Here is a 21878-nt window from a genome sequence, read left to right on the forward strand (position 1 = left end):
TCTTGTCTATCTCTTCAGTCCACCTCCTATTCTAGTCCCTCTCGTATTTCTCTCATTCTTTCTCACGTTTTTCTCTCATTTTTCTCTCTGTCTTATCTATCTCCTAATTCTCTTACTTTACTCTCTCCCGTTACTTTTACTCCTCTCCTGTTTCTCTTTCTTGTTCCTCTCCCTTTTCTCTCACTGTCACTTGTTCCTCTTTCTCTGAGCCTCTCATCTCTCTCTCTGTCTCTCTCCTTCCTCCCTTTTTCTCTTTCAGCCAATTGGTATAATTGTATGGTACAGAGAACAGCACAGGTTGAAGGGAAACTAAAAACTTAAAACAACTCAGGCAGGCAAGTACGATATGAATTATTGTTAGTGGGGATATGCTGACAGTAGTGCAAACTTCAGCAGGTGATTTTGTGCCTCTTACCTCAAGTATTCATTCAAAGAGCTCTGGTCTAGAAATGCGCAGTTATCTCAGAAACGAACCCTATGTTGAATGGGTTCTATATCCCTGTATTTATTGTGATTTCTTTCCCTGGCAGAAAACGTGGCTGGATTTGAGGTTTCGCTCGACACAAACCCCCCAGCTGTGGAATTTGGAGACTCTCTGGAGGTGATCTGCCGTACAACATGTCCAGATCCAATAGTGACTGTGGAATATAAACCAGGGATACATTCGAACAGAACAAACAGCGCTGGCTGGTTCACAGACTATATCCCGAGTGTTCAGGAATGGGATTTTGCGGTACCTTGCAGTGTAATCTGTAAATCAGACCATTCTAACCTGAAGGAGGTGAAAAAGGTAGTCACAGTATACAGTAAGTAAAAACTCTTGCTCTAAGACTGGATCGCAAAATATGAAGTGGGGGAAAAGGCAGTAAGTGAAAACATTATAGGTTGTGAAATATCTCCCAGGTTTACACAAAACAGATGGTGCAGTGCATTAGGTGAGGGAATGAACTGCACTGGTGGGAAATGCGTTTACACTCCGTACCCACTCAGTGAGTTCACAATCTGAGCCAGGTTAAGAGAGCGGCATTGAGTGGGGGCAATTCTGCAGAAACAGGGAAGGAAGAACGGAGTGTAGGTAAACTCAGTGTCGGGTGAAGAACATTTTAACAGAAGAAATGGTAGTAAGTGGAACACAGACTATACCCCGAGTGTCCAGATTGAGATTTTGCAGTACTTTGCAGTGTAATCTGTTTATCAGACAGTTATCCACTAAAGGAGGAAAAGGTGGTCACAGTACACAGTAAATGTAAACTCTTGGTCTTACATATTTGATTACCTGGCATAAAAGGAAGGTGAAGACAGGGTAAACTCTTTAAGGATGTCCAGAATGTTCCTGAATTGGGTTGCCTGGTGCTGGAAACCCAAGCATTTTTACTTTGTCCATCATTTGTTCAACTTCCATGTACAAATATGAAGTGCCTTCATCTCTGGGGAGAAGTCACCTCGGGATATTGTTGCTTTCACAGAATGTCAGTCGATCTGTCCCCAGCTCTGCCTCAGTTTGGGTGGACATTTTGTGTTTTTTTCCTCCATTGGGAGCAACAATACTGTTGACTTGTATAACAAGGGAAGCTGTGTCAGTGAATTGTTTCTGGATTTGAATCTTATATTGAATTGCCGGGGATAATGGTACGAATATTCAGGCAGATTATTTCAGTGAATTGTGTTAACTGTGATCCTCCTTTAACAGATCGAGAGTTAAACATTACTTCACCTCCTGAAGTGCTGGAAATTAACAAAACCTATAGTCTGGAGTGCACTGGTCCGAGGGTCTATCCAAACAATAAGCTCATACTCACATGGCTGAGAGGGAGTGAGATTGTTCAAAGTAATTCCACAGGGAAACTAGGTTTGCCGGACGAAGATAACAGATTGCGGAATGTCTTCAGTTTCACTGCAAGTACATCAGATGACAGACAGGAGTACACCTGCTTGGCAGAAGTGGACTTGGGCTCGAACACCACAAAACCAATCGCAAACTCCTCGGTGACCCTACAAACTTACTGTAAGTTCCACTTGAATAATAACGGCTCTCTTCTTTTTGAGAATGGATTAAATATCTATAATTAGTAGATAATAAACAATGGGAAACAATATGAATAAAACAGGACCCAATCTTATCGTTGGGACCTGTTTTATCCATTCCACAAAATCTGTTGGATAAAAATTGTTCACCATGGGCCCAGCTGCAAATAGTCAGCTTCGTCACTTCACCAAAGTGTAACTATAAATTATCTGCGCATCTTGCAGCCAGCCAGAAAGTGTGCACAAATAAGTTTGAAAGAGTCAACAAAGATTTTTCAAGAGCTCTGGTATCAACCTGACAATCTTATTAATTTGACTCCAAAATGGCATCCAAGGCTCCAGCCTGATTCTTGCCGCCAAGAGAGAGGAAGGCTAAAGGAGAGCCTCATGGAGGTATATCAAATATTAACTGGTATAGATAAACCAAACCCAGAATATTACTTTAGTGTAAGGACAAACTTTCAGGCAAGGCAAGGACACTAGGCTAGAAGAGATAAGGCATGAGTGGAATAAGCTTTAAGTATCAAATGGCTTTTCCCTGTCCTTGATTAGGAACTTAGGAACAGGAAGAGGCCATTTAGCACCTCGAGCCTGTTCCTCGGTTCAATGAGATCATGGCTGATCTATGACCTAGCTCCATATACCCGCCATTGCCCCATATCCCTTAATACCTTTGGTTAACAAAAATCAATCAATCTCAGATTTAAATTTAACAATTAATGCAGCATCAATTTGCAGAAGAGAGTTAAGAACTCCATTAAGAACCATATCCACGTCTTCTGCCTCCACACACAGGTTACCTTTTTGGTCTCTAATAGGCCCTGCTCGTTCTTTAGTTATCCTCTTGCTCTTTATGTATTTATAAAACATCTTTGGGATTTCCTTGATTTTACTAGCCAATATTTTGTCATGCCCTCTCTTTGCTTTCCTAATTTCATTTTTAATTTCACCCCTGAACTTTCTATACTTCTCTGCAGTGTTGAGCTCTCGGTATCTGACAAAAGCTTCCCTCCCTTTTCCTTATCCTACCCTGTATGCTCATTGACATCCAAGGGGCTCTAGATTTGGGAATCTCACCCTTTTTCTGTGTGGGAACATATTTGCTCTGAAATCTCACTATCTCCTCCTTGAATGCCTCTCACTGCTATGACACTGATTTACCTTCAAGTAGCCGTTTCCAATCCACTTTTGCTAAATCACATCTTAGCTTAGTAAAATTGGCCTTTCCCCAATTAACTGCCAATTAGAGTTCCTGCCCATTATCCTTACTCTCTGTCTCCTGCCGCTCAGCCAATTTCCTACCAGGTCAATAATTTGCCTTCAATTCCATGAGCTTCAACTTTAGCTAACAGTCTCTAATGAGGGACTTTATCAAAGGCCTTCTGTAAGTCCATTTAAATAACATCCATAGATATTCCCCTGTCCACTACTTCAGTCACCTCTTCAGGCATGACGTACCTTTCACAAATCCATGCTGGCTTGCTCGGATCAGCTGACAATTTTCAAGGTGTTTAGTCACCCTATCCTTAATTATATACTCGAGTAGATTGCTCTTGTGCAAGAAACAAACAGGTGCAAAGTATGTTTATGTCCAGGATGGGCCACATGTTGATGTTATTATCATCACTCTGCTGCTTTCACCTGATGACAGCCAGACACTTCCAAACAGTGGCGGGGATGTCTGAAGGAAACTCACCTGGCAGCTCTTGCACATCTCTTCTGGTCAGTAGAGGTGGTGGTCGAGAAGATCAGACATTCTCTCTCGATGCAATTCTGGGAAGAACAAAATAACTGGGTAGATCTGCACCCATAATCACCCACAAAAGAAGCAGAGTTAGATACTTGGGCTGCCTGAATTAATTGAAAAAATAAAGTGTGCGACCTCCTGATGATGGCTCCAGTTGTGTCTCTGTGGGCTGGTGTGATGGACTCCTGCGATGTGTGTATTGGGCAATACCAGTACTGGTCAGTTTTCCGCTTTGTCCATTAGTAACTGAAACACAGCACAACAAATCAAAATGAAGTGAATTTCTTGTGTGTGTTGCAGATTTTCCAGATCCTCCTAGAATCCTTGACCAAGGCCCCATAGAAGTGAAGCAAGAGGTCACGTTAACATGTGAGGTTCCAAACGTCTATCCTGCTGAGAAGATGAGAGTGAGATGGTCTCAGCAAGGTGGAGAACTGAATTCAGTTACAACAACAAATTCCAATACTGTCCAGGCAACAACAGTATGGGTCCCACAAGAGATTGGTTTGATGGAAGTGGTCTGTACAGCAGACTTTGAGGAGTATCCATCAGTTCCAGCAAAGAATGACAGTGTCTATATTGCAGTGTACGGTAAGGACTCTGAATGTTGGGGGCATTACAATCAGATCGCACTCTGACAGTTCATGATGGTCAAAATTGCAGCGTGTCAGATTTACATCACTGTAAATAATAAACCCTCCCGCTGAGTGACAAATTAGGAACTATATGCCGTAAATATTCCCCGATCATAAAGGAATGTTAGTGCCTCTCGGTACTGCATGATCATAAGAGAGTGTTGAAACAAGTGACTAAATAGGTTGTACCGTAAACACAATATATGTCACATCTTGTATAGGTTGTACCGTAAACATAATATATGTCACAGCTTGACATTCATATATTGAGAGAAAAGAGTTGTGTTCAGTGATGAGCAATGAGTACATTTGGTGAGGATAGAGTATGGGCTCAGATTTCTCACTCTCATGCCACTAACAAAATCACATATCAGGTGAATTTTCCAGAGAAGCAGTTACCAGTAAATAAATTGGTCACTACCTTTTCGAAGATAATAAATCAAATGCAGAATCAAAAATTGGAAACAAATCATATCACCAGACAGAAAGATAGAAGGAATTTGCATTTATGTAGAACCTTTCACAGTCTCAGGAGATCCCAAAGTGCTTCAGAGCCCAGGAATTATTTCTGGTGTAGTTACCATTGTTTTGTAGGCAGACGTTTTCTGCAGTGAGCCAGCAAACCACTTGTTGTAAACCAAACAGGCCAACTAGGATGGGTAATAAATGTGGCTTTGCCAGTGGTGCCTGAATGCTGAGAACAATGGAAATTAATTCACACAGCAAGGTTCCACAGGCACAACTGAGCTCAATGATCATTTCATTTATTTTGGTGGTTTTGGGTCAGGGATGAATGCCGACTAGGATACCAGGAATACTGGGAGAACTTTGAAAAATGCCATGGGGTCTTGTACATCCACCTGATACAATCGGTGAGGTGGATAGTGAGCAATAAACACTGAGCATAGCTGCCTTTACCTCGTTATTGTAGTCACGCTGTGAGGCTGCACGACACGTTTTGACAATGTTTCTAAATTATTTTCTCAGCTTTCTCTGCCCCTGAAATCCAAGTACCGAGCACCTTTGAAAGAAATCTGGTTAATATTACCTGCAGTGTGTTTAATGTCTCAGGGGAACTTGAACTCAGACTGAAGAACAGAACCGACATATTAGTGAATGAATCAAGTAATACTGGGCTCACTATCTACCATCCTGTGGATGCACAAGCAAAGCTAGATGGACAGCAGTACTTCTGCGAGGCTGAACTGAAACTTCACTCAAAGACAACCCCTATTGTTAAACAACAGAATGCCACTCTCCGTGTCCTGTGTAAGTAGCATCACTTTGGTTACAAAAGGTTGCTGAGGTTTTATATTTCAAATGGAGACCAATGAACAATCAACTCTCTTCTACCAACTCTCCTCTTACTCCTGAACAAACTGAATTGGTCTCCTCACACTTAGCCTGCTTTCCAATGGCTCGTTCCATGACTGAGGATACAGGACGGGGCAATGTGGGGCACTGTTCATTAGTGCCCAGTGCCCTGTGTCCCAGAATCATTGAGTGTGTGTCCTCAGGCCCCCACACAGCAAGGTCCATGTCCTGACCAGACTATTGCGAGAGATGCTAAGTGTAGACCAGATACTTCCACGTGGACAAGAGAGGGAAAATTGGAGGCTGCCCAAACTGGGCTGCTGTCATGTGAGAGATATTTAATGGGAGGAGGGGAATTCTGGAAAAGCATTTTCAACGGAGATGCTGGTACATAAACCCACAGTCGTGAACAATGAGTAGCTAACGCTAACTGATGATCTGTTTCTCTTCAACATTCTTCTGTTATTTGACCTTTTGAAAAGGTCTAAGATACACTGGCAAGAGGGTTCAATAGGTCCATCGAGCTAGAGATCTGGGAAACTCCTCTTTGAGCAGAGAAATTAACCATTTCACCAAAGACCAGCTTTCTCCATTCTCAGAGTGGTGCTGGATCAGCTATTGAGTGAATAAGAATCACATAGAGGTTTGTGAAAAGCAACACCCAGAACTTTGCTTTCCCCGCAGAAGACAGCTATTCTGAACTGTCTGGGGAAACATACACTGAGGGTTTATAATCGCTGAACATTCATCTGAAGGTCCTAAGCTCTGGAACGCCCTCCCAAATCGTCTCCGCCTCTCTACTTCTCTCTTCTCTCTTAAAACCTACCTCTTTGACCAAGCTTTTGCATCATCAGGTCTAATTTCTTCTTATGCAGCTCGGTATCAAATTTTTGTCTTATAATACTCCTGGGGTGCTTAATTTCTTTCGGATGGGGATTCAGAGGCAGATTTGGGAGAATGGCCACAGGGCATGGAGGTTTTAAAAGGCTGCTTCTGAATGCAGTGAGAGATTTTTAATATCGCCCGTTACTGTGTATTGCCACCCAATGGATCTGTAATGGAGCTGCATGCTTACACACGGCTGTCTTCATAGCAAGAAAACAGTTGCACGGCTGGGTTTGGCACGAGCATAGAAACATAGAAAATAGGTGCAGGAGTAGGCCATTCGGCCCTTTGAGTCTGCACCACCATTCAATAAGATCATGGCTGATCATTCACCTCAGTACCCCTTTCCTGCTTTCTCTCCATACCCCTTGATCCCTTTAGCCGTCAGGGCCATACCTAACTCCCTCTTGAATATATCTAACGAACTGGCATCAACAACTCTCTGCGGTAGGAAATTCCAGACGTTAACAACTCTCTGAGTGAAGAAGTTTCTCCTCATCTCGGTCCTAAATAGCTTATCCTTTATCCTTAGACTGTGACCCCTGGTTCTGGATTCCTCAACATCGGGAACATTCTTCCTGCATCTAACCTGTCCAGTCCCGTCAGAATTTTATATGTTTCTATGAGATCCCCTCTCAGTGTTCTAAACTCCAGTGAATACAGGCCTAGTCGATCCAGTCTCTCCTCATATGTCAGTCCTGCCATCCAGGGCATCAATCTGGTGAACCTTTGCTGCACTCCCTCAATAGCAAGAACGTCCTTCCTCAGATTAGGAGACCAAAACTGAACACAATATTCCAGGTGAGGCCTCACCAAGGCCCTGTACAACTGCATTAAGACCTCCCTGCTCCTATACTCAAATCCTCTAGCTATGAAGGCCAACATGCCATTTGCCTTCTTCACCGCCTGCTGTACTTGCATGCCAACTTTCAATGACTGATGTACCATCACATGACAGGTCTTTCCTGTCATAAATGCCAATCATAGTGCCAACTACAGGCATGAGTGGTACCTCATGTAACTGTTGACAGTGCTTCTATGGGCTTTCCCATTGCCAGTGGCTGACATAGGAGCTTTCAATGTAACTTGAAATGCTATATTGAAACCCACATAGTGATTTTAACATAGCGTAGATAAATATATCCTATTGATATAAAGAAGAAGAAAGACTCACGTAAATTCCAGACAGTTGCAGTCTCTGAACTCCAATCCAACTGTAGGGAAGACAGCTGTTCTGAACTGGCTGTTGGAAGATGGATGAGAGCACAATATGTGGCTAAGTTTGGGCATCCAGCTAATCAAAGCACTGATGTGGTGCCGTGTCAGCGATCCCGTGGGTGTGCAGGCCTACTTATATTGGTAATTTTCTCTTTTCCAGATAAATCACGAAACACAACCATAACCATGTCAGTAAATAGCAAATCTGTCTCAGGGTCTCCAGTATATGTCAGTAAAGATGCTGAGGTTACAATGACCTGCGACTCCAATGCAAATCCCTCGGCTACATTCGAGTGGGAAGACCCCAGTAACGGGAACAACGTTGAGACTGGCCCTCCTGAAGTCCTCCGTATTCCCCATGCAACATCAGAACATCACGGAATTTATAAATGTACCGCTAGCAACAGATATGGAACTGAAGAGAGAGACGTGGACCTCAGAGTCGGCGCAGGTCAGTTTGTAATCTTGGTCACAATTGATAAAAAAGGAAAAACAATTGACCCTTTGAGGACTGAAGCAGCATTTCCGTTACCTCTGGGACATCGGCACGAGTGGCCCAGAGTGACACTCCCTTCCACTGGTGTCTCTTTGTGTGGAGAAGTACCTTACTCCTGCTCTGTGTTTGCTCAGACTGCCTGGGCAATAACTGGGCAGGAGGGGAGTGGCAGCTGTGAATCCACACGCTGCCAGTCCATGGTGCAGAGTGTTGGCAGCTCAGTGAGCTGCCTCACATGACTGGGCGACAATTCTAACAGTGACCAGGCTTTTGGTCACCAGCCTTCATTTCTCCTTAGTGGCTCGGTGTCAAATTTGTGTCTTATAATCCTCCTGTGAGGCGCCTTGGGATAAAGGCCCTATATTAATATAAGTTGTTGTTGAGGTTTTTGAGGGATAAATATTGGCCAGGACACCGGGGATAATTCTCCTGCTCTTCTTTGAACTAGTACCATGGGATCTTTTATGTCCACCCGAGAGAGCAGACGAGGCCTTGGTTTAACATCTTATCCGAAAAACGGTGCCTTTGACAGTGCCCCAAGATGCTTCACAGGACCAATTATCAAAAATTATTTGACACTGAGCCACATATTAGGACAGGTGACCAAAAGCTTGGTCAAAGAGATCGGTTTTAAGGGACGTCTTAAAAGGAGACGAGAGAGGTAGAGAGTTGGAGAGGTTTAGTGAGGGGATTCCAGAGCTTAGGGCCTAAGCAGCTGAAGGCGCAGCTGCCAATGATAGAGCAATCAAAATTGGGGATGCTCAAGAGGTCAGAATTGGAGGAGGGCAGAGATCTTGGAGGGTTGTAGGGCTGGAGGAGATTACAGAGATAGGGAGGGACAAGGCCATGAGGGAACTGAAAACACAGATGAGAATCTTAAGATTGAGTTGTTGCTGGACCGGGAGCCAATGTAGGTCAGCAAGTACAGAAGTGAGGGGTTAGGAAATGGGCAGCAGAGTTTTGAAGGAGTTGAAGTTTACGGAGGGTGCAAGGTGGGAGATCGTCCAGGAGAGCATTGGAATAGTCGAGTCTAGAGGCAACAAAGTCATGGATGAGGGTTGCAGCAGCAGATGAGCAGAGGCAGGGGCAGAAACTGGCGATGTTATGGAGGTGGAAGTAGGCCGTCTTGGTGATAGAGAGTGATACACTCACAATAAAGGATGAAACTGAGTACCGTGAGCAATGAGTAAGTGTGATCTTAGCTCCTTTAATAAGACTCCAGAGTGCAGGTACCTCGTGGGTGGCCTGCTGATATACAGTGCTCCCAAGGGATGCTGGGATCCCTTGGGACTCCAACAGGTGGGCCCTCTGGTGGTGGTGTGATACAGGTTGCAAGGGGTTAAATACATAACATCACTCCCTCGTAAAGTTAATAGTACATTTATTGACGATCTGGAGCTTTTCGTTCCCTTGTCGATCGTCTCGGTACAAATGCGGGTGTGGGTGAGTTGGTTAGTTCTTCATTGGGCTGTTGGGCAGCCGGCCTTGCCGGGCTGCTGGGGATGGTAAGTTCAGCTTCGTGGTCAACCATGATGTCAGTGGCCACTTGTGTGTGTGTTGGAGGGTCAAAGTTGGTGGTGTCTTCTTCGGGTTGTTTGTAGCTGTTGGTGTACCACAATTTGATTTAGTCCAAGTGTTTTCTGCACGTTAGTCCATTGGCCAATTTGACCTGAAACACCCTACCCACCTCTCTCCCCTCTTTGGCTATGACCTTGCCAGCGAGCCATTTGGGACCATGTCCATAATTGAGTACAAACACAGGGTCATTGACCTCAATATCGTGTGACAAATTTGCGTGGTCATGGTACACACTTTGTTGATGCCGCCTGCCCTCCACGTGATCATGGAGATCAGGGTGGACAAGAGAGAGCCTTGTTTTGAGCACCCATTTCATGAGCAGCTCAGCTGGGGGAACTCCGGTGAGTGAGTGGGGTCTGGTGCGGTAGCTGAGCAGCACTCGGGACAGTCGGGTCTGCAGGGAGCCTTCCGACACGCGTTTCAAGCTTTGCTTGATGGTCTGAACTGCCCGTTCTGCCTGGCCGTTGGATGCGGGCTTGAACGGGGCAGATGTGACGTTGCGGGTCATGAATTCCTTGAATTCAGCCCTGGTGAAACACGGCCCATTGTCGCTGACTAGGATATCAGGCAGGCCGTGCATGGCAAACATGGCTCGTAGGCTTTCAATGCTAGCCGTGGACATGTTACAGACATTATTGCACATTGAATCCATTTTGAGTAAGCATCCATGACAACCAAAAACATTTTGCCTAGAAATGGGCCCGCATAGTCCACGTGGATCCTCGACCACGACGTGGAGGGCCACGACCACAAACATAGCTGTGCCTCTCTGGGTGCATTCCTCAGCTGAGAGCAAGTGTTGCACTGGTGCACGCATGACTCTAATTCTGAGTCGATGCCGGGCCACCACATTTGGGATGTGGCTATGACTTTCATCATTACAATGCCTGGGTGGGTGCTGTGCAGTTCACAAATGAACACATTTTTGCCTTGCTTGGACAAGACCACGCGATTACCCCATACAGACAGTCCGCCTGCAGGGACATTTCGTCTTTGCGCCTGTGGAATGGCTTAATCGTCTCCTGCATCTCTGCTGGGACGCTGGATCAGCTCCCATGGAGGACACAGTTTTTTTTTACCAAGGACAGTAAAGGACCCTGGCCGGTCCAGGTCCTGATCTGGCAGGCTGTAACGGGTGACTTTTCATTTTCGAATGCATCCATTACCATAAGCAAGTCCGCAGGCTGTGCCATTTCCACCCCGGTGGTGGGCAATGGCAGCCGACTGAGAGCATCAGCGTGGTTCTCTGTGCCTGGTCTGTGGCGGATTACATAGTTGCATGCCGACAGCGTGAGCATCCATCTTCGGATGCGGGCAGAGGCATTGATGTTAATCCCTTTGCTCTCAGAGAACAGCGATATGAGCGGCTTGTGGTCAATTTCTAGCTCAAACTTGAGACCAAACAAGTACTAGTGCATTTTTCTTTACCCCGTAAACGCACGCCAGAGCCTCTTTTTCAATTATGCTGTAGGGCCTTTCGGCCTTGGACAAACTCCTGGACACATAAGCGACCGGTTGCAAAATCCCCGATTCGTTAGCCTGTTGTAACACACACCCGACCCCGTATGACGACACATCGCAAGCTAGTACTAATTGTTTACAAGGGTTATACAGGACAAGCAGTTTGTTTGAAAACAACATATTTCTGGCTTTCTCAAAGGCAGCCTCTTGTGAATTCCCCCATACCCAGTCGTCTCCCTTGCGCAGTAGCACATGTAGGGGTTCTGGCTGGGTGCTTAACCCAGGTAAGAAATTATCAAAATAGTTAAGGAGTCCCAGGAACGACCACAGCTCCATCACGTTCTGTGGTCTCGGCGCGTTCTTGATGGCCTCCGTCTTGGCGTCGGTGGGTCTGATGCCGTTTGCTGCGATTCTTCTTCCCAAGAACTCAACCTCCGGTGCTAGGAAAACACATTTCGGGCGTTTCAACCTGAACCCCACGCGACCCAAACGACTAAGAACCTCTTCCAGATTCTTCAAGTGCTCAATGGTGTCCCAACCAGTGTGTCGTCCTGGAAAACCACGGTGAGAGGAATCGACTTTAGCAGGCTCTCCATGTTCCATTGGAAGATTGCCGTGGCCGACCAAATCCCTATTGGGCATCTGTTATAGATGAACAGACCTTTGTGAGTATTGATGCAGGTGAGGCCTTTCGAAGACTCCTCCAGCTCCTGCGTCATGTAGGCCGAGGTCAGGTCCAACTTGGTGAACGTCTTTCCTCCAGCCAGGGTCGCAAATAGGTCGTCTGCCTTGGGTAGCGGGTACTGGTCCTGCAACGAGAAACGGTTAATCGTTACTTTATAGTCCCCACAAATACTGACCGTACCGTCCTCTTTAAGTTATGGGACAATCAGACTGGCCCACTCGTTGAATTCCATCGGCGCGATGATGCCTTCTCGCTGCAGCCTGTCCAGCTCAATTTCCACTTTCTCACGCATTATATATGGTACCGCCCGTGCCTTGTGGTGGGGGGGCCTGTACCAGGAACCAAATGGATCTGTACTTTCATCCCCGAGCTTCCAATGCCTGCTCGAACAACGATGGAAATCTGCTCAGAACCTGGGCATATGAGGCATCGCCGACGGACGAAAGCGCTCGGATGTCGTTCCAGTTCCAGCGGATTTTCCCCAGACAGCTTCTGCCAAACAGTGTGGGGCCATTCCCTGGCACGATCCACAGCGGGAGTTTGTGTACTGCTCCACCATAGGAGACTTTGACTTCTGCACTGTCAATTACAGGTATTAGTTCCTTGGTGTAAGTCCTTAATTTGGTGTGAATGGAGCTGAGCTTGGGCCTGTGTGCCTTGTTGCACCACAGCCTGTCGAAGGCCTTTTTACTCATTATGGACTGACTCACACCCATGTCCAGTTTCATAGATACTGGAATTCCGTTCAGTCCAGCTTTCAACATTATTGATGGACATTTCGTGTTGAATGTGTATACCCCGTACACTTCTGCCTCCTCGGTACGAGTCTCCAATTCAGCCTGATCCACAGTGGATCGAACTTCCTCTGCAACGTGGTGGTTTGCAGGGTTTGCAGCTCGGCTGCACATTCGCTGGAGGTGTCCGATTGTTCTGCAGTCGTTGCATGCATAGTGCTTGAAGTGGCATTGATGGGCCCGATGATCACCTCCACAACGCCAACTAGGTGTTAACTGCCTCGCATTAACGATTAATGGTGGACTTTGGGTCATCTGTGATTGTGCAGCAGCAGCCGGCGTGTACGTTCTGCCATGTATATTCCTGCTCGAAAACGACGTTACTTTGTGCACAGTACTGCCCGAAACCTCTTTATTCTGCGAAATCTGTTTGGTGTTGTCGCTGGTGGACATAAATGCCTGGGCTATCGTTATGCCTTTGCTCAGATTTGGAGTTTCAACAGTCAACAGTTTGCAAAGGATTGCCTCATGGCCAATGTCCAGTACAAAAAAGTCTCTAAGCACTTGTTCTAGGAATCCCTCAAATTCGCAATGTCCTGAGAGGTGCCTTGGTTCGGCGACATAGCACGCCACTTGCTGGCTCTCCGACCATTGACACGTGTAGAACTGATATCTCGCCATCAAAACGCTTTCCTTAGGATTTAGGTGCTCCCGGACCAGCGTACACAATTCTTCACAGGATTTAGTTGTTGGTTTTACCGGAGCTAGAAGATTCTTCATGAGGCCATAGGTTGTTGCCCCACAGACAATAAGGAGGATCGCCTTTCGTTTGGCACCGTTCTCGTCCCCTTCCAGCTCGTTGGCCACGAAGTATTGGTCGAATCTCTCCACGAAGGCCTCCCAATCGTCCCCTTCTGAGAACTTCTCCAGGATACCAACTGTTCTTTGCATTTTCGCGTGGTTGTTTGTTACCTCGTCGCCAATTGATACACTCATAATAAAAGATGAAACTGAGTACTGTGAACAATGAGCAAGTGTGACCTTAGTTCCTTTAATAAGACTCCAGAGTGCAGGTACCTCGTGGGTGGCCTGCTTATATACAGTGCTCCAAAGGGATGCTGGGATTCCTTGGGACTCCAACAGGTAGGCCCCCTGGTTGCAAAGGGTTAAATACATAACAAAGAGGATGTGGGGTTGGAAGCTCAGCTTAGGGTCAAATAAGACGCCATTGGTTCAGCCTCATAGGGATGGAAGAGGGATAAGTCGGTGGCTAGGGATCGGAGTTTGTGGTGGGGACTGAAGACAATGGCTTTGGTCTTTCCAATATTTTGTTGCAGGAAATTCCTGCTCATCCAATACTGGATGTCAGGCAAGCAGGGTGACAAATCAGAGACAGTGGAGGAGAATGGAAATAAGCAATAAATAAATTAAAGGTATTAGAGCGACAAGGAGTGTATGAGTAAGTAATCTAGAGATTCTATGAAAAATTTCCTTGCAAATAAACTATGGATTTTGGAAATTATCACGAGTTTCATAATAAATGTATTGCCCCGAAATAAATCAATGATTTGTATTTTTATGAATGTTTTCACAGGAAACGTAGAAGCAGTCATTGGAATATTAGTATTCATTGTGGTGGTGCTACCAGTAGCTCTGCTCCTATACTGGTATTGCACCGTCCATAAAAGTGGAAGATATGTAGTACAGAACAATCTACTGATCTCAGATGGAATTGAACTTGAGGAAATGTCCCTTGAAATAATGTCAGCAATAACTGTGAAATAATAACTTCATGGGATTACAACAATTACAAACAAGTTTAGCCAAAAATGAATTGGTGATTGTTGAAGGAGAAATCACCAAACTATTACTGTTTGTATTGTCCTTATTGAGGGAAATGTCTGATTACAGGATAAGGCGCTACTCACAGCACTTATTAACCTAACTGTAAAGTCTTCACATTTATTTTGAAAGAAGCTCTAGATTTTTGGGAACGTTTTGTGAATCATTCCATGGTACATCATTATGGCACTCCACCGCCATAATTTAGTGAAAGTGCGGCACAAACGGGCTTTCTAGCTCATTCTGATCGGTAAGATGGCGGAATGGGAGAAGCTCTGTGAAAATTCGTGGCCAATAACAACTTTCAGTTATATAGAAAAATGTCCCATGGTGCTTCACAGAGGGGTAATCAAAGACGATGGCTACCGAGCCAAAGAAGGAGCTATTACAAGAGGTGAACAAAAGCTTGGTCAAAGAGGTGCATTTTAAGGAGAGCCATAAAGGAGGAGACGGAGGTGAAAAGGTAGAGGGGTTTACAGGAATCTTTGGAATTCCCTAAAGGGCTATAGATGCTGAATCCCTGAGTATATTCAAGGCTGAGATAGATAGATTTTTGGACAGGAGGAGCATGAAGCGGGTCTGGGCTCTCCTGCTTGACTTAACCCTTAAATTACTTAATTTGGCAACAATGCCAAAGGTTTCTTACTGCTAAGAACAAGAAAAAAGATAAAGAAAAATTCTACGGGCAGTAGAATTGTGAAAGAGTTGAAGGTTACGGAGTATTGGAGTCCGGCCACGAGAACATTGTGAATAGACATGTCTGAAAATGTCAAAGGCATAGATTAGCTTTTTAGCAACCGATAGACTGAGGAAGGGGCGGAGCAGACAATGTTATAGAGGTGAAAGTATGTGGATCTTTGTGATGAAGAGAATATGGGGTCAGACCTCAGCTCGGGGTTAAATAGGATGCCAAGGACGTGATCAATCTGGGTCAGCCTGAGACAGGGAGCAGGGTAGAATCAGTGACAAGTGTAAGGAATTTGTAGTGGGGGCCGAAGATGATGACTTGGATCTAACCGGTTTTTAATGAAACTTGTGACTCATCCAGGACTAGATATAGGACATGCAATCTGACAACACAGAGGCAGTGGAGGGATCGCAAGAGGTGGCGGAGAGGTAGAGTTTGATGTCGTCAGTATGCGTGTGGAAGCTGACTTCTTGTCTACTGATGTTGTCACCAAGGGACAGCATTCAGATGAGGAAGGAGGGGAAGGTAGATCGAAATTCAGCTTTTTCAATTTTTTTCTTCCATGCGATGTTCGGGGTGGAAATCGGTCGGCGTCATCAGTACCGTGCTGACGACGTCAGCGGACCATTGATGACATCACCACGACGCGGACGTGCCACATCGCGCTGATGCGTCACAACGTCCCTCCCCTTCAGTTAAAGGGGAGTGCCGCTGTGAACTCTGCAGTTTAGTTTGGCCCACCAGGGAGAGTTTCGACCGGGCCAGCGTCGGTACCCAAGAGGGAGGCCCGGCCGAACCCGCAGGCGCCATTTTCGGGCCGACTTCGGAGTCGGCGGATTATTAGGATAAAATGGCGGCCACGGCAGAACGCACTCCCTTTTAAGGACAGACGCGCCGGCCAGCCATAGGCAGCTTCCCGCAGGGGAAAGCTGTCGGGGACAACGAGTGGCAGCCGATCCACTCGGGGTGGAAAGGTGTCACTGCCAGTCGGTGGTGGGGTCGATGCGTGCCCGACGGGGCAGCAACATGGGCAGCGCGGTGACGAGCATTGCCGGAAAAAAAATGGAGGGCAATTTATGAAATGTCGCCGACTCCGTGCCGACTAGGCGGTGAGTCCAAACCAACCTGTGTCTGCCTCTTTGAGTCGGTCACGAGCTCTTATAGAAAGGAGCAATTTCGACCCCTCTATTGTTAAACAACGGAATGCCACCCTCTGTGTCCTGTTCAGTAGCATCACTTTGGTTACAAAAGATTACTGAGACTTTATATTTCAAATGGAGCTCAATGAACAATCAACTCACTTCTACCAACTCTCCTCTTACTCCTAAACAAACTGAATTAGTTTCTTCACGGCCTACTTTGCAGTGGCTCTTTCCATTACCAAGGATGTTCAGATGCAGAGGTTGCAGGACAGGGCAGTGTGAGGACACTGTGCCATAGATTGTAATACATCAGCAGGGGAAGTGACAGTGATGAGGATTACACTAGTGAGGGAAAGGACCCAGTCCAGAAAGCGCTTTCAGTGGGTAGAGGAGGTGTTGGCCCTGAGATGTCCTTCAGTGTGCGGGAGGTGGGGGGAATGTGTTTACTGACCCCGGACCATCAACCATTAGTTGGCATGGAAGTAGAGGGGGAAAATGGTACCGCCCTGCAGCTCTATTGCAGGTGGGTAAAGTGGCTTAAGGGCTTTGTTGATGGGAATGCTGTAGAGAAGTGGAGAAGCGCTGGGTACTTAAGCTTGTGCTGCAACACGGAACTCACAGCCGGGAGCGGCGAGAGGTTTGTGGGAATGAGCATCCTTGAGTTCAGCTTGGAAAGCAGGGCGTTGTTTGGGGGAAACATACACTGAGTAAGGAATCTGTGCCTTGTGGACCCTCCGTCCCCCTTTTGCATGCGGGGATATATTGGAATTTGATGCACTATCTGAGAGACAGGATGTGCAGGAGGCAGGATGTGCAGGGAGCAGAGGATGCACACTGCATGCGACTGGTCACTGGAACCCAGGCAGAATTAAATTCATGCTGGGACCTCATTAAAATGAGTCAGATATCACTGATGTCACCTGCTGCAACCCGATAGAAGCCTGTGGCATAAAAGTTAAGGGCCATGGTGACCTTTCCAGCTGCAGGCAGTGTTGTCCATGCTCTGGACGAGGTTTGAGTTGTGGCTGCTACCAATCTGGTACTGGGGCAGCCCAATATCACAAAAGGTGCTGCAACAAGCATAAGACCCGAATTTGAATAATTTATTCAACAGCAACTTACATTTATATAGCGCATTTAACATAGCAAAACGTCCCAAGGTGCTTAACATTCATTGTTTTAAATAGTTCTGGCCTGCGCCCTAAACAACTAATGAGCAGCCTGATCCAATCTGGTGGGTGCGCACTTCCAGCACCATATTGGATGCTTAGGTGCCTGTTTTGTGCCATTGAATTTCTAGGCCTTGGTGTGTGTACAAACAGAGGAATGCGTCCCACATTGACACGGCCTGGACTGGGAACTCTCTGGCAATGAGCTTGAACTTGTGTCCCATTGCTGTGCTGCTCCAAACACTTTCCTACATTCTTATTTTTTTTAAATTTATTTTCCAGATAAACCACAAGACATAACCATAACCATGTCAGTAAATAACAAAACTGTGTCAGGGTCTCCAGTATACATCAGTAAAGATGCTGAGGTTACAATGACCTGCGACTCCAATGCAAACCCCTCGGCTACATTCGAGTGGGAAGACCCCAGTAACGGGAACAACGTTGAGATTGGCTCTCCTGAAGTCCTCCATGTTTCCCATGCACCATCAGAACACCGCGGAATTTATTAATGTACAGCTACCAATAAATATGGAATTCGGTAAAGTTTAAAATGGGAATAATTATTCCTTTGAGGAATGAAACAGAATTTCCACTTTCCCAAATAAATTCTGAGCACTATGCTGGTTTAGTTGATTGTGTGATTTAGTCCCCATGTCAAGCTCTATTCTGTTCGCCCTTCAAAAGCCTCTAACACTGCTGCTATGTACCTAGCACAAGGGGCGAGAGAGGGTTATTTACTTTAATGAAAAGTTAGGACCTTTGCAGCCCAACAGCATTGGTCTTTACCTCTGAGATTGCGTAAATGGGGCTGCAGGCCTGATTGTGTCCAGAGAGCAAGGGTCATGTCTGCCTTGACTGTTATATATGTGGACTTATATTTACTCTGTACAGCCACCAGAGGGCTCATCCCCTGGAGTCCCAAGGGATCCCATAATCCCCTGGGAGCACAGGTATTTAAGGAGGCTTCACAGGTTAGAGAGGCACTCTGGAGACCTGCAGTAAAAGACTACGGTCACACTTTACTTTGAGCTCAGTGTTCAGTCTGACTCTTTCTCCATGCACAACAACTGGCGATGAGATACAGATAGCGAACCCAAAGATTTAGAGAACAGTAGCCACCCTGGAGAAATTTTCGGAGGGAGATGATTGGGAAACTTTTCTGGAGCGACTCAACCAATACTTCGTGGCCAATGAGCTAGATGGGGAAGAGAGCGCTGCCCAACGAAGGGCGATCCCCCTCACCGTCCGTGGGGCACCAACGTATGGCCTCATGAAGAATCTGCTCACTCCAGCGAAACCCACGGAGAAATCGTACGATGATTTGTGCACACTGGTCCGAGAGCATTTGAACCTGAAGGAAAGCGTTCTGATGGCGAGGTACCGGTTCTACACCTACAAAAGGTCTGAAGGCCAGGAAGTGGCGAGTTATGTCGCTGAGCTAAGACGCCTTGCAGGACATTGCGAATTTGAAGGACATTTGGAGCACATGCTCAGAGACTTTTTCATACTTGGCATTGGCCATGAAACCATACTTCGCAAACTTTTGACTGTAAAGACCCCAATCTTGAGTAAGGCCATAGCGATAGCCCAGGCGTTCATTGCCACCAGTGACAATACGAAGCAAATCTCTCAGCACACAAGTGCTGCTTCAAGTACTGTGAACAAAGTGATGTTGTTTTCAAATCATAACGTACAAGGCAGGTCACACATACCTGCAGCTGCACGTCCGTAGATGATTCAATCGAGTCCACCATCAAGGGTGATGAATGCAAGGCCATTAACACCTTGTTGGCGTTGCGGGGTGATCATCGTTTCCATTCATGCTGATTCAAAGAGTACGTTTGCAAGGGCTGTGGAACAATGGGACACTTCCAACAAGTGTGCAGGCGAGCTGCTAAGCCTGTTAAACCTGCAAACCACCATGTTGCAGAGGAGGACAGATCCATGGAGGATCATGACGAACCAGAGCTTCAGATAGAGGAGGCAGAGGTACATGGGGTGCACACATTCACCATGAATTGTCCCCCGATAATGCTGAATGTTGAACTAAATGGACTCCCGGTGTCAATGGAGCTGGACACGGGCACGGGCCAGTCCATCATGGGCAAAAAGACTTTCGAAAGGTTGTGGTGCAACAAGGTCTCAAGTCAAGTCTTGTCTCTAGTTCGCTCGAAACTAAGAACTTACACGAAAGAACAGATTCCTGTAATTGGCAGTGCTACCGTAAAGGTCTCCTACGATGGAGCGGTGCACAAGCTACCACTCTGGGTAGTACCGGGCGATGGTCCCACGCTGCTCGGCAGGAGCTGGCTGGGTAAGATACGCTGGCACTGGAACGACGTCCAAGCGCTATCACCCGCTGACGATATTTCATGTGCCCAGATCTTAAACAAATTTCCTTCGCTGTTCGAACCAGGCAACGGGAAATTCCAAGGAGCAAAAGTGCAGAACCACCTAATTCCGGGGACGCGACCCATCCATCACAAGGCGAGAGCAGTACCTTACATGATGAGAGAAAGGGTAGAGATTGAGCTAGATTGGCTGCAAAGAGAGGGCATCATTTCACCAATCGAGTTCAGCAAGTGGGCCAGTCCTATTGTCCCAGTCCTCAAGGGAGACGGCACCGTCAGAATCTGTGGCGATTACAAAGTAACTATCAATCGTTTCTCCCTGCAGGACCAATACCACACTACCAAAGGTCGACGACTTCTTTACAACGCTGGCGGGAGGAAAGACGTTCACGAAGTTGGATCTGACTTCAGCCAACATGACGCAGCAACTGGAGGGATCATCAAAGGCTCTCACCTGCATCAACACGCACAAGGGCCTTTTTGTTTCTAACAGATGCCCATTTGGAATCCGATCAGCGGTGGCGATATTCCAGAGAAACATGGAAAGTTTACTGAAGTCAGTCCCACACACTGTGGTCTTCCAGGACAATATCTTGGTCATGGGTCGGAACACAGTCGAGCACCTACAGAATCTGGAGGAGGTTCTTAGTTGACTCAACCATGTGGGGCTCAGTTAAAACGCTCGAAGTGCGTTTTCCATGTGCCTGAAGTGGAGTTCTTGGGAAGTAGGATTGCGGCAGACGGGATCAAGCCCACCAATGCGAAGAGGGAGGAAATCGAGAATGCACCGAGGCCACAGAACGTGACGGAGCTGCGGTCGTTTCTGGGACTCTTGAACTACTTTGGTAACTTCTTACCGGGTCTCAGCACACTGTTAGAACCACTGCATGTCTTACTACGAAAAGGGGGTGAATGGGTTTGGGGCAAAAGCCAAGAAAATGCCTTTGTAAAAGCGAGAAAATTGTTATGCTCAAACACATTGTTTGTGTTGTATGATCCATGTAAGCATTTGGTACTAGCATGTGATGTGGCGTCGGGTGTGTATTGCAACAAGCTAATGATTTCGGGAAACTGCAACCGGTTGCTTATGCATCCAGGAGTCTGTCTAAAGCTGAGAGAGCCTACAGCATGATTGAAAAAGAAGCGTTAGCATGTGTCTATGGGGTAAAGAAAATGCATCAATACCTGTTTGGGATAAAATTCGAATTGGAAACTGACCAGAAGCCACTTATATCCTGTTTTCTGAGAGTAAAGGGATAAATACCAACGCATCGGCCTGCATCCAGGGATGGGTGCTCACATTGTCCGCATACAAATACGTCATCTGCCACAGGCCAGGCACAGAAAACTGCGCCGATGCTCTCAGTAGGCTGCCATTGCCCACCACAGGGATGGAAATGGCGCAGCCCGCAGATCTAGCCATGGTTATGGAAGCATTTGAGAGTGAGCAATCACCAGTCACTGCCCGGCAGATCAAAACATGGACAAGCCAGGACCCCTTATTATCGCTAGTCAAAAGCTGTGTGCTTCACGGGAGCTGGTCCAGTGTCCCAGTGGAAATGCAGGAAGAGATAAAGCCGTTCCAGCCGCGCAAAGACGAAATGTCTATACAGGCAGACTGCCTTTTGTGGGGCAATTGAGTAGTGGTCCCCAAGAAGGGCAGAGACACCTTCATCAATGACCTCCACAGTACCCACCCAGGCATCGTAATGATGAAAGCGATAGCCAGATCCCACGTGTGGTGGCCCGGTATCGACTCTGACTTAGAGTCCTGTGTACGGCAATGCAGCGTGTGTGCTCAGTTGAGCAACCCGCCCAGAGAGGCACCACTAAGTTTGTGGTCCTGGCCCTCCAGACCATGGTCGAGGATCCATGTCGACTAAGCGGGCCCATTTCTCGGTAAAA

The 21878-nt window shown here is 46.5% G+C and overlaps 1 protein-coding gene across 10 annotated transcripts in view; it reads left to right on the forward strand.

Moving 5' to 3' along the window:
• The window catches only part of LOC139237875 (hemicentin-1-like), a 276696-nt gene that overhangs the window by 224984 nt on the left and 29834 nt on the right, over window positions 1–21878 (forward strand). For 7 of the 10 annotated variants that reach the window (XR_011588538.1, XM_070867123.1, XM_070867121.1 and 4 more), the window contains exons 19-23: window positions 531–806; window positions 1691–2005; window positions 4073–4363; window positions 5395–5676; window positions 7985–8275. Coding sequence is in view for 9 of the 10 variants with exons in the window: in XM_070867123.1 (XP_070723224.1) it covers window positions 531–806; window positions 1691–2005; window positions 4073–4363; window positions 5395–5676; window positions 7985–8275 (1455 nt within the window). In the remaining variant the exon portion in view is untranslated. Of the gene's footprint in view, window positions 1–530; window positions 807–1690; window positions 2006–4072; window positions 4364–5394; window positions 5677–7984; window positions 8276–14372; window positions 14821–20298; window positions 21145–21878 lie in introns of those variants that run through there. The other 3 variants (XM_070867124.1, XM_070867125.1, XM_070867122.1) reach the window with 3 other exon arrangements.

The sequence above is a fragment of the Pristiophorus japonicus genome, chromosome 24, assembly GCF_044704955.1.
Source record: "Pristiophorus japonicus isolate sPriJap1 chromosome 24, sPriJap1.hap1, whole genome shotgun sequence".
In the NCBI taxonomy this organism is placed as follows: domain Eukaryota; kingdom Metazoa; phylum Chordata; class Chondrichthyes; family Pristiophoridae; genus Pristiophorus; species Pristiophorus japonicus.